This window comes from Durio zibethinus, chromosome 2 (assembly GCF_047325235.1).
Source record: "Durio zibethinus cultivar Kanyao isolate XHJ-2024 chromosome 2, ASM4732523v1, whole genome shotgun sequence".
NCBI lineage: Eukaryota > Viridiplantae > Streptophyta > Magnoliopsida > Malvales > Malvaceae > Durio > Durio zibethinus.
Genome location: NC_143163.1, coordinates 4574781 through 4589654, shown reverse-complemented (window position 1 = coordinate 4589654; position 14874 = coordinate 4574781). Strand labels below are relative to the sequence as shown.

Sequence of the window (14874 nt, the reverse complement as noted above, 5' to 3'; positions counted from 1 at the left end):
AACATTATTGAAAGGTTGGGATCATAACATTTTGCCAGTGGTTTCAGTCAAAAGCACCATAGATTGCCTAGTGCTAAAGATGGAAGAAGCTAGTATAAAAATTAAGTAACCCACGTACCTGTTTTTTTACTGCTATTTCTTTCTTGTCAATTTTGTTTCCATTTTCTCTGTCAACATAAAAAGAAAAGACAAGAATTGAAAACCCATGGTTGAGATAAGGACCCACAAACCTCTATGGTCATCTCCTTTCTTGTCCTTTAAACTTTACAGTTGTAAGCAAGAAAAGAAAATATATAAATGGCAGTAGGGCAAAAATTTTGGAAAATAGTACTCCTCCATTGGTAGTCTCCCTTAACTTCGGTGTATATATATATAATATTAATGAAGAAATAAGAAGGAAAAGTAAGAGAGAATATGTTGAGAGAGAGAGAGAGCAGGTCAAAAGAAGGTTTTAAGTTGAGGAGGCCTAAAGCCATGATCATATTATTCTACAATTATTGGTGTGGGACATACTTGACCTCATTGAGTCTTTGGAGCAAGCTGTTTCCCTTTGAAAAAACCAACACATTCCTCTTTCTTTTCTTCTTTGTCTCTCTCATGAATCATGAGCACCTGTACAATCTACAACTAACCAACCCTAAAGACAATCTCCTGTAAAATGCCCCCACCAATATCCAACATGGTGCTTTATAGAGGATTTAGTGTGATTTTTAACATTTATGAAAGTCAAGAGTTGCAATTGATGCATGTTAATACGAGGAAATTGTGTTAACATTTTAATTTTCAAATAATATTAATTGAGTTTGTATTTGCTTACTGTTAATAAATTGTATAATAATAAATTATTAAAAAAATATTTTTTTAATGATGAATCATTATATAATTCACTACCAGTGCATAATATTACATATTAATAGTATATAAAAAATAAATTTTATTGTATTTACCCAATTTAAAGAACTAAAACGCAAAATTATAATCGAAAAAAAATGGCTTTGAATGATCATGGAGGGAGACCAATTATTTTCCCATAAAAGGTGGATAAGCATGCTCTTTTTTTTATAGATTGAAAACGGCTACAAAAGAATCCCTAAATATTACCATTCAACACGTGAAAAAAGTAAAAGAAATTGTTCTCCCACTCTTGTAAAAAGATTAGATACCATATTCTTTTCTTTTTAAATACGATAGATTCTATTTTAAAAGGAACACAAAATAAATAAATTATAGTATAAAGTTTTCGAGGCATGCTATAAGGATTAATCATTTTAGTAAGGAGAAATTTTCTATTTTTCTATTAATCATGATTCGATCTTTGTGAAGGATAGAGTAAAATTCTTAATTTTTATTAGATCAGTAAATTTTTATTAGATCACAAAAATTTTTATTAGATCAGTAAATTTTAATTTGTCGTAACAAAATTACTAAAATTTGAAATACTAATCTATCAAATTTAGTCATTTTAATGAATCCATCCAAAAATTGACGGAAAAAATATGTGATTGTCACGTCAATTGCTCTGTCAATTAAATTGATTAAATGGTTGAAGGGATTGAGAGGATGAAGAGAAAGAATTTTTATTCAAACTATCTTTGTAAGGGTGAATTCGATGTTGTCAAGTCTAAATTTGCTCTTACATCTTCGTTTATATTTTTACAGGCAGATATTATGGGTGTAGCGAGACCTAGAGTCTGTGTCGTCTAAGCGACTGTTCATCGCCGCCCTTCTATACCAAAAAAATGAAGTCTTGTGGTGGCCTCTTGCGGTGGTGATAGCGACGGCTCATGGTGGCCGGAAAACAGAAGCTTACAGAGAAAGTAGGGGATCTGTTGAGGGAAAGAGTCGAGAGAAAGTGAAAAAAGAAAATAGAAGGTGAGTTTTTTAAAACTTTTTTCTAATCTTCCAAAACTCACCGTTTTTGGAACCAACTATTGAAAAATAGGAGGTAAGTCTAATCTGATTAAAGTTAAGGAAAGGATACAAAAAGGGTAGATTCGATCAAATAAAAGTTAAGGAGGAAACATCCCATTTGTTTCAAAAGTATCGAGTAAGAATGGTAAAAGCATTTGTTCAGCATTCTTTTGCCTGTCGTTTAATGCTTTCTTTCAATTTCATCAACATTTTTCCCATATGCGCGTGCGTTTCCAACTTTAAGTTATTCATAACTTCAATTTGTAAAAGCAATAATTTTCAAATTTTTTAAATAATTAAGTAATAGAGAGGTTGAGAATAAAAAAATTGAAATTGAAATTTAAAATTTTTTAAAATTTATCTCTTAAAAATAATTATATAAATTAATTGAATTAAATATTAAATTGAATAATATAAAATTATTAAAAAATTAAATAACTATAAAATTTTCAATAATCATTATCTTCAAATTTAGTAATCTCAAAATGTTTTTTTTTTGTAACCTCCAACTATCATTTTAACATTGTAAAAAACTTCTATAGATATTTAATAATTTAGTATTATTGGTACAATTAAGTAGTTTTATAACTCTCTCAAAAATCTTAATCTACAAAATTAATAATATAAAGTAAGACATATGTCACAATTTTAATTTCATTTGTAAAATTAACAAATTTTATTAACAATCTATCAAATAATTTCTTATATGATAAATTATGAAATATATTATTAGTATAATTTTTTAACTACACAAATAAAATTAACAAAATTGCAAAATTTCCTTAAAATATATTAAAAATAAAAAACTTAATTAAAAAATATATATATGTTATCATATTAATTTAGTTTTATAAAATTAAAAAATTTCACTTACAATATATTAAATAATTTTTTATTATATTCTCTAATACTCCTATACTACCATATATCATATCAATTTTATGGATTTTATTTTTGTTGTTATTTCTGTCTTTCAAATAAATGAATTGGAAACGAAATTGATTTGTTTAATTGTGATTAAGATGAGACAGAATTAATGTTTTTGAATTCTTTATTAATGACCATTGACTTCTGCATAAATAGCTCAAGGTCCACTCAAGCTTCTTGCTTACTAGTTACTAGAACTAGACAGTAGACGCTCCTGGCAAGGCGCGTGGAGGGAAGGACAAGGAACAACTTAGATTTGTGTAGCTCATTGACTTGACCATCTATTATGGACAACTCCTACAATTGAGTTGAGCCAATAGAAAATCCAAGAGCATTAGACGGTGTGTTTACCCACCCAAATTCATGTCTTTAAGATGTTTAATATCCATGGGTTAGCATTTGATGTATTAATAGTATATAGATGTTATAGATTATTAATTAATTATATAATAATATTTTATTAATGAATAAAAATAAAAATTTATATTTAATATTTTATTGGTATATAAATTTTATATATTATTAATTAATCATATGATGATAATTTAATAATAAAAATATTTTTAATCAAGTTTTAGGATATTTATTTAAAAGTTTATACAAATTTATGTTTGTTAATTAATAAGATGATATTATTTAATTTATTAATAATGTAAATTTTATATATTGATAATTATTAAATATAAATTTTTAAAATTAAATATTAATAAATTATTCAATAGCTTTTCTCATTTAATTTTAAAGATCTAACTATTTTTTATTTTATTTATTAATAAGATATTAAGATTGATTGGCAACGTATACCATTTATATACTATTAATAAATCAAATTTAAATTTTAAGAATTTTTTACCCTGATTTTTTTAATAAAAAATACCGCATATTTCCAAAGGCCAAAGATTGGGTTTATTTAAGAGAGGTTAGCACTTGCGACGAGGTCAAAACCCACTCCAAATCCCACTAACCGACAACCTCTTTCTTCCTTCACAAGCAAACAAACCCCCTTTGTTTTAAATTCCAGATATTAAAAATTTTCCATACCCAAAAACGGATACACAATCACATTAATAAATAAAAACGATTTTGTCAGTCATTGTTGCTAATGAGAGTAGTTGACACAAACAAAAACAATCCAAAAAGATTAATACAGCTAAAACAAATTTATCTCTAAATTTATTTTATATATGATATGATGATATATATTAAACATAATTCCATATAAAGTATGCTTTGAAAAGAAAGCTGCAGATGAAAAAATAGTAGAGGTTCCAAAGGCCAAAGTCATACATAGAAGCAGAGTTTGCGTACATTCTTCAATGCATTTTTTTTATAATCTATTTTTTCCCTCTTTTTTTTGTCTGATTTGCCCCCCGTCCATTACTTGGACATAAAAGATTTTGGGGCATTCTTGCAATTGTAGAGATGGGAAGGCAAAGCGGGTTTTTTTTTTTTAACTAATTAAAACTTGATTCCTTGAACCAAAAGAGATAAAAGCATAATAAATATAAATCTTTTTGGGACAGAGAGATTAAGAAGGGCTGCCAACTATTTCTACAAAGACTTGGTTGAGTGATGGCAAATGCATTCCTTGTTCATGGGCTCTGCTCTTCTTAAAGGGTGGCTCAGGTGATGACGATACAGAGACCGATGACGACCCCACAGTCCAAGAATCGTTTGAGCTATCACTGCTAAACGCAGCATTAATCACGCCATTAGGGCTGCTAGGAACCGTCTCAAGCTTCCTCTTATGGGGATGTAGACGATTACTACATGCATTGTTTTGGGGTCTTGTTGATAGATCAAGTATGAGCTTGTAACAGTCAATTACTTTTTCCTGTTGCAAAGCAGTGGAAACAATAAATTTAAAATATGATACTATTGTTGCGTACTCCATTTAATAATGTGCAAATTATTTGCTATTAATGGAAAAAAATTTTAACACAAAATCTTGACATTAAAAATAATGAAGGGGCCAAATTAACTACTTTAATGATTAAACACTAACCTTGCTTATTTTAAGAACACTTAGAAGTTGGTTTTGGTAGTCAATCGGATTGAAAGGCTCAACTTGGTCTATAACGTGCATCATTGCTGCAGTGGCCAATACTGAGGGGAGATAATGGACAAATCTTGAATCTACAAACACCCAAAAGCAAACATAAAGACCAAATGATGAGAGAAAAACACAAAGGGTATTTTTTTGTCCTTTTGCTAGCTGTTCTCAATGAATCTAAGCTAACGTCGAAGTGGAACTTGACAGAGCAATAATGGAATGCATACCAGAGATTACACAGAGGAGGACACGCTCACATCTCCTAAGAAACTCCCAATGGAGATGAGTCTTCAATCCAAGCCTTCTTATGATGTGATCAAAAAATGATAGTGGGGTAACTGGATGCATCTTCCATTTCAGAGTGGAGAGAACCAAAAGCTCCATTCTTTGAATAGTTTTGGCCTCAAAAACATATTTTGTTTCCTCAACCTTAAAACGAAACGAAAACAATCACATCTTATTGAGTCTCAAAATAGAGAAAGGATGATAATTTAACTGGAACATATTAGTCAGATTGTTGTTTTGAACGTACTTGTAGGTCTAGAAGAAGAGGCACTTGTGTCTCTTCAACTTTTGCAGCCAAAGAGAGACAAGTCACGGCTACAAGGTGGATCATCCAGGGCTTATCTCTTTGAAAGTGGAAGCTACTTAGGAACCTATCCAGATAGTTAATGGAAAGCACAACTGTGAGAGTGGAGAATCCGTAGCGAGCATTGACTTTAAGCATCCACTCCACAGCCTCGAGGCGAGCCACTTGTAGAGACCCATCAGTTTCCTCAATGTTGGGATTGAGATAAGCCGACTGTTGCTGTTTTTCTTTAGAGAAGATTGAAAGAAGTTCCTCATCTTCCCAAAACAAATCTTGCTCCAACAACAAAAGTGGAAAAAGAGAAGGGTTTCTGTCATTATCACATCTCCTGGACCTTTCTTCCTGGAAAACTTCACCTACGTCATTTTCATCCTCTTCCTCTTCCCATCTCTCTTCTTCACAGTAAAGAGCATCTAGCAAGAAAGAAGGGTGGTTCTGCTCTTGTTCCTGTTGTGAATATTGTTGTTCATATTGTTGGATTGCCATCTTCTTCCACCAAGAAGAAGGTTTTCCGTCCACCTACCTCATTATACAAAGGAAAACATCCACGATGAAAAGCTGTTTGAGAGACCCAACTCTCTCAGCTATCTGGCTTTTGCTTAGGGTAATGCTAAAAGACAGCGTAGAGTGGCTGACTAATAGCTATGGATGGGATAGAGATGGGAGAAAGAGTAAAAGGCTGAGAGAAGGAAAGAAAAAGAGAAGAAGATTGATTTTTATCAGAGTGGGTTTCACGCTTGTCCTTTTGTTTAATCAATAAAATATTTGTGTGTTGTGAGTTGTGAAATGGGTTTTAATATATTTTGGGGTTTTGGAAAATCTTTTTGTTTTGCTTTCGGTGCGTTTCGTTGGCGGGCAGAGAAATGCAACGGCACGCACACCAAGCAGGACCCCCCCATGAAAGCTACTCTCCTTATTATTTATGACAGCCAAAATAAAGGTTTATATTGAGAGAAAGCACACAAAGAAATAGACAGAGAGAGCTTTCAATATTGAAATTTCAGATTTCCACTGCTTTTTTAATTAATTAGTGGGTGACACCCTGATAATCAAATTGCATGGAGTAGATAATTTTACTTTAAATAAAATCAAATAATTTTAACAATGAGCGTCTGATTTACGATAAATATACATTTCATCACTCAAAGACTTTAATACTTTTGAAAATGATCACCAGATAAACTAGATTAAAAAGGGTCAAATATCGATTTCTTCATAGAAGAAATCTTTATATTACTAGTAGTAAAATGTTTTGGATTTAGTGATTTAGTAAAATTTATAATTTAATTTAATTAATTTATGTATTTATTTTTAATATATATTAATATTTAATAAAATTTTAATTTTAATATTTATAATTTTTTGTTATATTCGCCAACTAAAACCCTTTTTATAAAAAAAATATATTGAAAATTTATAGCATGCAAATCAAATCCGTTGATGCAACAAGTTTGACTAGAATGACAAATACTCGATAGAATTGGAAAAAAAAAAAAAAGAATAAAGAGCGAAGGAAAAATAAAAATTACTAATAATAGTTACGCAAGGTAAGGTAATTATACAAAGTTCATTTTTACGGCAAAGGTAAATTTGAAAAGAGGGATAGAAAGAGATAAAAATAAGGGTAGCGTGTAAATAAATATATAAAATTTTAAAATACTGATTCACTCCATGGCACTACAAAAAAAAGACCTTAATGACAAAGTTTGTTAATATTTTACATTAAAAAGATTTGGCACGTTGTACTTGGAATCATTTGATAATACCACCAGTATTTCTATTCCAATGTACTTCTCCTATTAGGAGAATTCGATATTCATCCAGCAGATCAAACCCCAAAAAAAAAAAAAAAGGGCGGTAATTGGTAATGGACTCATTTCCAATTCTTCATTTGATTAGAAAAGAAGAAATTATTGCCTTCTTGGACCACCCTTTCCATAGATCTTACTACTATTTTATTAAAATAAAATTTACAATTATTTACTCATTTTTAATTGGTTAATTGTTATTACTTGGGGCCTGGCTGTTCGGAATAGTCAGCGCCTTAGTGGGCCTGGCCCAGGTAACAGTTATTATATTACCTATACTTAAAATAAAATATAAAATATTTATGTCATATTTGATTTAAAGACGATGAATAAGATAATATAATAATTATTTTATATTATATTTAATTTATATGTAATTAAAAATAATAAAATTACAAAGAAAACTATTATATTCTTGGTATATGATGACTTAATTTTTCAAAGTGGATAAGATTATTTTTAATTCGTATGGTCAAATTTATATATCTTATTATATTTTTAAAAATTACATCAATAATTTTAATTATTTAAATTTTTTAAAAAATAATTTTGATCAATAAATAAATTATCTTATCTTAATATTTACACATATTAAATATAAAATATGATGATTTATATAATATAATCCCACTTATAATATTATCTTATTTTGTAGTATTATAATTTTATATATCAAACATGAGCTAGTTTCAAACATTTGATTCAATTTATTAATGCATAATTTTGTATAAAAAAATCAAATCTCTTATTTTTCGAATAAAAATGTACAAGATCCCTTGAAAGATTAATAAAGAATTACACTTTATCTCTTTTAGTTTATAACTTTAAATGAGATAAAGAAAACCAATTGACATTTGAATTTCAGGAAAAAAAAACAAAGTAAAAGACTGAGGTAATTATAGGAAGACGTTGAAAACAGTTGGAATTATGACATTGGTTTATTTTCTATTTTGAAGAGTCAATCATAGTTAAATAATAATTACCATACAAATTGCAAAAAAGGAAGTCCTATCGAGTAAAGTTGCATGGCAATCATCTTAATTCACATGCATGGCTGCACTCGTGCAAAATACACACATTCATTTTACACAAACAAAAAACTAAGAAATGGAAGCCAGCCAAAACCCAACTCTACTTTTTTCGTTTGCATTTTTTAGATTTGGTTCTCAATTAATCAGATCAAATCCACCTTTTGAAAAAAGTAGTAGATTAACTGTTTTTAACCAGTGTTGGCACATCAATTAGGGAAAACATTTTTATTTGTTGATCAATCACAATAACGAATCTTGCATTATCATTATTTCTCTTGATCTTATGTCTAATTTGCTTCTTTTCATGCAACGTGGTGGCAATGATGGCGAAAACATCACTGATATTTAATTATATTATGCAAGAGCCAGCAAAAATATTGCGAGCCTGATTGTAGATTTTTTTTCCCATTAACCTGGCTTAGTCTATTTATATAGTTAAATGCAAGTATTTTCCATTTGGAAATATATAGTCGATGGCTCTATTAAAACGAGGAGAAGTACATGTCAACCATCTGCAACAACTCATACTTTTCAGTAAGTATGGTTTTGTTGTTTGATTGTCTATATTTGTTAGATTGCTTCACAAATTCAAAGCAAGAAACATTAGCGAATATGTCATTTCTGTCGTCTGCTGATCTGAAAGAAACCTCTTAGATATTCGCCCAATAATATCTTACATAGCTTTGAAAGTTTGAACTAAAGGAAGAAAAACCAACCATCCCCAACTTATGGAAAAAAAAAAAAAATCAGGGATCACTAGCCTGAGCTTGACACCTCTGACTCAATTGATCAGTAATAGAACAAGGTCCAACCACTCTCTTGAAATGGCATTCTTGGAAGAGAATGAGGTGGGAATGGAAGTTGTTGGACTTCATGCATGGCTCCACAGTTGCTTAGTGGGTTACCATAGCAGGTATTTGAATGTGACTTGTTCAATTTATTTAACCATTTTTTCCCCAAATGAAGAAACACTATCATAACGGGCACAGTTTTGGAAAGATTTCAAGTTTTTAACCATATTCTTAGCAATATATATGTATGTTTTTCACTACTAGTAATTAAGCATATGATTAAAGCCTGGTTTGACGAATAAATCATAATTGCTATAATCCAATGAGAAAGATATAAAACTATTTCCCATAAGTAAAAAGTGGAAACAGATTATTATGCATGCAACTGTGAAACAACCGCTCACGTTAAAACATATATGTCATCATTACAGGGTAAAAAATGATTAATTCTAACAACAAAGAGGGGATGAAATATGGTAGTTTAGACAAAATTCAATCTAGTTCATAGCTGTTTTTTTGTCTTTGTAAGATAGATGATTACCATGAAATCTGTAAAGGACAGCTTTCCCATATAACAGTCTCATAAAATTTCTCCACTAGGTAAAACTTGTGCAAAATCATTGGGAGATAGTAGTCCTTGTACATAGACAATCTATGACATTACAGCATAAAGGATTTGGCTGTAGACATGTTATTTTGCAAGAAGATCAAGAATCATATGCAACATCAAAAACATCGCAGTTTGTGCTTGTTCGGAAGACACCCCTCGGTAGGGCTCCTCGTAAACTACACTCCTATGATATCTGGGTCAATTTAAGACCTCACAGAAATAGTCGTTTTAACAATGTATATTTACTTAGTATATTATCATAAGAGCTGGGACAAGAAATTGAACCTAGAAATCCACCATTTCCCATTTACCAAAGGCCATTTTATTTCTAATACAAAAGTATATAGGGCTTTAGAGGACAGCACATCGTAAAGCTCCTTTGCATTTGCAAGGCCTCTGCAACGGTCTTAATAGAGCAAACTATATAACGGGTGTGGGCTCCTATTCTATTCAGTCTAATTAGAATCACCTCACCTCACCCCAAAGAAAAGGCCTAACAGGCCGATCCCAATTCTAAAACTAATCCTCCCTAGCAAAAAGATAGGAACCTGAGCACATGGTATCATGTATGTAGTTTAACAAAAGAAGATCTGAATAAACAAAATACCAAAAACTTGCAGAACCTGAGATGTATTAACAATTCGGAAACATGGATAAATATTCATCAAAATCCACTCCCATCCACCAAACTAGATGAAAATTATAAACAGTAAATCCTATACAATGGCGAACCGAAGTTCTAGTTCTTGTTTCATCACTAGGATATCTTGAATTTAAATGGTTTTTTTTTTTGGGTCACACGTGAAAGCTCAACGTATTTGGTTTACACATCGGAGTTAACCATCTCCCATCCATAAATTCCAACCATCTCTGAAGAGATTGAGACCTAAAGGCCTCTAAGTTGAAAGTCTTCTCCCTGAGGATTTTAGTATGGTGGTGGTGGATAAAGGCCCGGAAAAGGACCTGCTTGGAAAACAGACCAGAATTTCAGTACTATAGTTAACATACAAATAGTAGTATTAAAAGATACGTAACACGACTTAAGTTACCTGGGGGATAATAGGGTGAGGCTGGTGGATATGTAGGAGGAGGATATGCTGAAGGTGGGGGAGGTGGAGGGTATGCAGAAGGTGGAGGAGGATATGCAGCTGGTGGAGGAGGATATGTGGATGATGGATACGTAGGATATGCAGGATATGGTGATGGAATTGGATATGCCGTAGCTGGTGGTGGATAAGATGCTGAAGTTGTTGGTGGAGGTGTAGAGTATAGAGGGACTTGATGAGGAGGAGCTGCATATGGTGGTGCTGATGGAGCATATGTTGTGGCTGGGCTCTGCAACAATCCAAATAACCATTTAGTTCCACTTGTTTGAATAATATCAACAGAAATGAAGAATCAAGAACAATAGATGGCTTACTTTGGCATTTCCATAATGCATTATGAGCCGCACTTCTCCTGCATATCTGCAAATTTAGACGAGTAAGAGTCAGTAGATGCTCAAGGATTTTTTCCTAAAAAAACACTTTTTAAAACTTTAAAACTAGTATCCCGAGAGAAAACCACATAAAAACCATACACGTATGCCAAAGATAACAAGAAATTGAAACAAACTGGATATGAAGTGATGGACTGTAGCTATGCTTTTAATTATGTTGGAGCAATCTCTAATAAAAATATCCAAAGAAAATACCCAGATGATTAAAATCTCACTACTGATTTTATATAATTCTCTAGGAAATTAACTAGTATTAGAAAATTTTTAAAGAAATCTGTCAATTCTCAAACCCCTAAACTTCCAGCCAATTAGAATCTACAAATTAACTGGGTTTAACCTTGGAGTCAATCCTCCTGCCAATCAAACTCTTGGACAACTTAGTAAAAGCGCCGATACATCCATCAAGCGTACCACAACCATAGCAACTCCAAACCTTTTAACCACCTCCCTCAATGAACCAAATGGTCCCAACCCATTAACGATTAGAAACCCTCTCAGCCCTAGACTTCTTGAATTCCCCTAAGCATTTCTCCCCTAATTTTTCTTTTCTGTTTTCCTCTAAAAACTCAATGCCTCTAATTAAAAAAAGACACATTTCATTAACTCAATTCCCTATTTTGGGAACCTTTTATTTCCTCGAAAGATCAGAACTTTACCTTCAATTTTGAGAATTTGTTTTTTGAATTTTGAGTTGTTTTTGAATGATCATGGGACTATTGGTTGATTCAAAGGGACAATTACTGAGTTAAATAGCTGAGACAGTAAAGGAGATATTTGAAGAACTGAGAGATGGAAATAAAGAGATAGTAAATGTTTGCAATGTGACTAAAAAACCAAATGCTTGTAATGTGAGTGATCAAATTGTTATTTTTAATAATTTAGTGACTAAAATAAAAAATCTCAAAATCTTAAGTGGCTAACCATGTAGTTTACCCAAAGTCAAGACAAAGTTAGATTTATATGGTTACATTCTAAACCTAGCTTCATTTTTTCAAATCAATAAATTAGAAAAAGTTACTAATTGAGCTTGAAACCAATTATCTCATATTGAAATAACAAATAATGTTTAACAAACTCAACTGCTATCGATGAAAATTAATGAAGCCTCAAAAAATTCAAACAGAACACACCTTGAAATTAATGAACTAATTTGTCAAAGTCTAATATTATGCTATCTAACAATGGCCATAAACCTAAAGACAATGCTATTTGATGTCAAAAACAGTACATAATAACATCTATGGTCCAAGAAATAGCTGCAGCACATGTTTGACAGAAACTATGTGTCTCTGTACATGAATAGAAGCTCTATTAATCAATATATTTCTATTTGAGGACAACTGCCACATTCATATATGATCTAAGAACCTACTTTCTTCCTCATAAACTGTAAGAGTAAAAATGAAGCAATGATGTTTCACTTTTAACAGCAAATTATAGCATAAAAGACATTATATTATTGCATCTGCAAGCTCTAGAGGAGACTAAGACAAATTAGAAACAACAGATATTCCAGAGTTATACGGAGAAATAAAAACAGGGCTTTATAGGCAATATTGCTACAGCATTCAAAGTGATTACTATAATACGACCTAAAATGTATGTTTCTCAAAGTGATTAAAATAAGTGGCGCAAGAAGATCTAAAACTACGACCTAACATGATTCCTTTTTTTGGCCTTTCATACGGCTGACCCTAGAGTTATGGGATATAAGGCTTGGTTTGTTGTTTGTTGTTGTTGTTACTCAAAGTGATTACTACACTATCTAGTTTATAAAGAAAAGAAATATCCATCTCAAGAGCCATTAGATTATTCGTCAAAACGTATCTTATACCATACATGCTCAAAACCAAAACTAAATTTCAATTCTCAGTACCTGCCGGTTTTCGTCTGAAGCGGCCAAGGACTATCATCGAAGCCATGAGAAAGAACCTTCTGCAATTGAATCCTGTAAACCAAAAATCCCAGGAAAAACATTAAAACCAAAAACCAAAAGCAGGACATATCTTCTCAAAAGCCAAAGATTCAAAGGTAAATTCTTACTTTCCGTTGCCAATAAAATCATCGTACGTTAAAGTATTGCTGTTCCAAACCACCACATTTATCTCTCTAAGCCCTTCAATTAGCGAGAACGTAAATTTCTCTTGGAATGTGGGCGTTTTGCCACCATCTTAAAAATACCCAAATTAAAAAAAAAAATCAGACCCCAATGGTCAATTTTTGACTAAGATCCCAAATCCCAAATCAGGAACAAAAAAGAAAAAAAAAGAGTATATTCCAAAAGAGAGAATTAATTACCTGTGCAGGTTCTTGTACGGTATTTGGTGCTGCCATATTCAAGGCAAACGTAGGGATCTTGCCTTGAAATCCATTCAGTATCCTTCAATTTGTTACACCCGACAACTGCCATAACCAAAAAGAACCCAACATCAAAATAAACAAAAAAAAAATTTTTAATTTAATTTTGAGAAACATACATACCAGTGACCTCGAGAAGGTGGCCTTGAATGCCCGAAACCGACATGGAATAATAAGAAGAAGAAGAAAAGTTAGGAGAAGATGGATGATATTGCGATGAGAAAATTGGAGCGTTGACCCAATATCATATGGCCTGTCCGCCTTTTATACAGAAAAAAGATAAGCATCCGGAAAAGGACCCTAGTCTAAAATTTTGTTACCCCTACCCTATACAAATTGCGCTTTTGTTTTTTCTTTGTCTTTCCCTAAAAAAAATTATCATGTTAACCTTTAAACACAAGTATCTTTAAATTATATTAAAATATTAAAAATTTTGATTGTTTTATATATTTAGTGTTTAATGGTTGCTTAAGAGGTGATGATGCTAGTTGGGACAAAAACCTGACGTCAAATTCGGATAACTACCACGAGCAGCCAGCAATGGTTGTTGTCTTATATATTATGAATGAAATCAGTCTAAACTAAAAAATAAAGAGACGTTTTGTTTGCCTTAACCTTTTAATGTGATGGATGGAGCTACATTTTACATTAAGTTCCATGTAATTTACCGGTTATTTCATCAGGATTAGTGTTTCTATTAACTTAATATAATATACTTTGTTGACAATAAAGATTGTAAAAAATATATTAAAAGTAATACGATTTGTTAGTAAAATATTAAAATTTTAATTTTAATGATCAAAATTTAATTTTTAATACTTTAAATATAAAAAATAATAAAAGTCTAATGATTCAATGAATCCATGAACGAGAAAATAGTAATAGGTGGTAGTATTTCTTAATGACGAAGAGAAGTTATGGTAATGGACTGGAATTTGGATGGTGGCTCCGAATCAGGAAAAAAAAAAAAACACTTCTAAGAGAAAAACCTTTTAGATCGTAATCCACGTATGAAGAGGAGAAGAAACCGGTCAAACCGTCACAACTCCAAAGCTACGATAGATTCAGAGATTTTGGCTAATTTTGATTTGACCTTTGCCTAGGTGACTGATGACAATGTCAACGCAAAGAAAATCTTGTACGGTTTGATATCGTTTCAAAGTTTGTATCTCATTATTTTCGTAGAGGCTTCCCGTTGATCCTATGGACAACCGGAGAAAAGAACAAAACAAGCAGATTTTCTAAGCAATGACAACAAAAGTTGCTTAACAACCACACAAAAGTAATGCCAAAATAAT

General features: G+C 31.4%; 2 protein-coding genes across 2 annotated transcripts; both read right to left on the bottom strand.

The window, feature by feature from the left end:
• Positions 1-4311: 4311 nt before the first annotated feature.
• On the bottom strand, positions 4312-6249 carry LOC111308298 (cyclin-D3-2-like). Its single transcript, XM_022906617.2, has 4 exons — positions 5424-6249; positions 5119-5320; positions 4844-4974; positions 4312-4672 (listed from the first exon to the last, which is right to left on the bottom strand). Exons 1-4 carry the CDS (start codon positions 5964-5966, stop codon positions 4367-4369), a joined length of 1182 nt encoding a protein of 393 aa, XP_022762352.2. The 5' UTR covers positions 5967-6249; the 3' UTR covers positions 4312-4366.
• A 4085-nt stretch (positions 6250-10334) lies between these two features.
• Positions 10335-14817, bottom strand: LOC111308970 (Calcium-dependent lipid-binding (CaLB domain) family protein). The gene is made up of 8 exons (XM_022907693.2): positions 14566-14817; positions 13700-13941; positions 13517-13621; positions 13262-13388; positions 13095-13166; positions 11141-11186; positions 10770-11055; positions 10335-10683 (listed from the first exon to the last, which is right to left on the bottom strand). Exons 2-8 carry the CDS (start codon positions 13740-13742, stop codon positions 10646-10648), a joined length of 717 nt encoding a protein of 238 aa, XP_022763428.1. The 5' UTR covers positions 13743-13941; positions 14566-14817; the 3' UTR covers positions 10335-10645.
• Between the last annotated feature and the right edge of the window lie 57 nt (positions 14818-14874).

Bases quoted from the DNA above. Each gene is read 5' to 3' on its own strand.
- LOC111308298 (XM_022906617.2), bottom strand. From the start codon at position 5,966: ATGGCAATCCAACAATATGAACAACAATATTCACAACAGGAACAAGAG. The intron at 4,975-5,118 runs GTATGCATTCCA...GGGTGTTTGTAG, and splicing joins CCTCCTCTGTGTAATCTCTG to ATTCAAGATTTGTCCATTAT. The intron at 4,673-4,843 runs GTTAGTGTTTAA...GCTTTGCAACAG, and splicing joins GTGTTCTTAAAATAAGCAAG to GAAAAAGTAATTGACTGTTA.
- LOC111308970 (XM_022907693.2), bottom strand. From the start codon at position 13,742: ATGTCGGTTTCGGGCATTCAAGGCCACCTTCTCGAGGTCACTG. The intron at 13,622-13,699 runs GTATGTATGTTT...TGGTTATGGCAG, and splicing joins CCACCTTCTCGAGGTCACTG to TTGTCGGGTGTAACAAATTG. The intron at 11,187-13,094 runs GTACTGAGAATT...CTAAATTTGCAG, and splicing joins CTTCAGACGAAAACCGGCAG to ATATGCAGGAGAAGTGCGGC.